Here is a 1,885-nt window from a genome sequence, read left to right on the forward strand (position 1 = left end):
ATATATATAACTGACAATGAAAGCAAAACGTATTCATTTTACAATGTTTAATTTTTTTTAATAAATCAAATAGAATTAAAGTGTCTTTTATAACATTTGGTTTTAGTGCTAGTTTTCTTATGTTGTATTTTGTTTTGTTTTTGTAGTTTCCTCTCAGGTTCAAATGTTGTTTGTGTCCTTTTTAATAAAGACCCTTGCGGTCTACGTTGTTTTTTTAATTCAATTATTGTTGTTCATTGTCACGGTTATGGTTTGGTCATTGTCGTGCTAATGTTAATTTCAAAGTCATGGTTTTATTGTGGTCTTTGTCCTGGTGTTATTGAGTTCATTGTCACGGTTTTATTGTGTCACTTGGCCTGTCCCAGTAAATGTCAATCCCATCTGGTATATAGTCCTCGATCGTCCCCTTCAGATCAAAAGCATACGTGTCCTCGTTAACCAAAATGTCAAGAACACTACCAGCATCATACCAATGGCCATTCATTTCGTTCCAAAAACAGGGATAGGACTTCTGCTCTCTCATGTGCCTCAGCGCGGTGTAGAATGGCGTTGTTGAGTTTCCGATTGTGCAGCTTTTTGTTTTTGGTTCAACTTTAAGACGGGGATCTGTTTTATTCCGGGGGTCCGGAAGGTCACGTTGAAGTAATCCGCTAAACGTAACACTAAATGTTGGGAGAACCTTGGCTGTGTATGAAGTTTTGAGTTTTTCGTATCGTGCGTAGACTGTGTACATCATTTTACTTCTTCCATTATATTTTTGCTCTTTCGTTACAGAAATATTCTTAAAGTGTTCGTTGCCTGTTTCGTCATAAGAGGTTTTTGTTTTGGTGTATTTGAAAGTGTAAGAAGCATTACTCATGCCTTTAATGGGTGGAGGGGTGTAGCGAATAGTGATTCCCAGCCTGTCAAAATCTGCCCATTTTTTACCCGGCGTGTGCTCTACACGCCGTAGGTAATTTAAACCTACATAGCTTTGCACATCAGATTTATATTTACCACCTTGACTGTCAGAAATACCTGATTTTATATACTCTCTTTTCACAGGGCGTCTTATAGTTTCCTTAAAAATGGTGTCCTTTAACATAAAACCCCAATCGTTTAGTGTGATTGAAAGTCTTTGTTTGCTCTTGTACCCATCACATTTTCCAGAGGTATCAGCATGCCAAGTTTCACCTCTACGTTTGAAACCTTCACCGATAAAATGTGCTAGGCAACCTTTGCAGTAAGCGAAACCTAACTGATCGGCTAATTTGGCAGTATCAGACAGAGTTAGGTCCATGATCCACGATTTCAGCTTGTCTACTGAGTTCAAGCCCACCATCGCTTTTTGCATCTGACAACACTCTATATACGCCAAACAAAACGTATGACCTTTGCCTCCATCTTTAAAGATTCCTTTCGCGTAAAAACCTTTCTTACATTGACAGACTTGGTGATTATACAAACATCCGACTACGTCTACTGAATCGCACGACCCTTGGACGTTAGGATATCTCAATGGCCTTGAACACCTGACGTGGTCAATGTTGTAATCTTTGTAGTCACCAACAGATTTTCCGTATATCGCGGTCAAAAATGTACCTGTAGGGCATCGAGCCCATCCAGAAGTGAAGTTTAGAGTCCGACTCCAGTCAACGTAAACATCAAGAAAATTTGTCTTAGTCCAGGGATAAGGAGGAACAGCGCATGTGGCTTTGTCTAACAGATTAACCGTCACATTGCTGACTTGATCACCAAATACCTTTCGAGCGGCTTGGCTGAAAGTACATCGTTCGAATCCATCATCTCGGTTGAACCAGAATGTGAAATCGTCGTACAAACATCTGGGTGCAAAGAGTACGCCTACAGCTGATGATAGCAGAATGAGATGTAGTAGATGAGTCAT

The 1,885-nt window shown here is 39.8% G+C and overlaps 1 protein-coding gene across 1 annotated transcript; it reads right to left on the bottom strand.

Moving 5' to 3' along the window:
- Nucleotides 1-331: 331 nt before the first annotated feature.
- Nucleotides 332-1,885, bottom strand: LOC131942576 (uncharacterized). Its single transcript, XM_059302471.1, has one exon. The coding sequence runs from the start codon at nt 1,883-1,885 to the stop codon at nt 332-334; it is 1,554 nt and encodes a 517-aa protein (XP_059158454.1).

Source organism: Physella acuta, unplaced genomic scaffold (assembly GCF_028476545.2).
Source record: "Physella acuta isolate Inbredline_101_S28 unplaced genomic scaffold, ASM2847654v3 ptg000412l, whole genome shotgun sequence".
Lineage (NCBI taxonomy): Eukaryota > Metazoa > Mollusca > Gastropoda > Physidae > Physella > Physella acuta.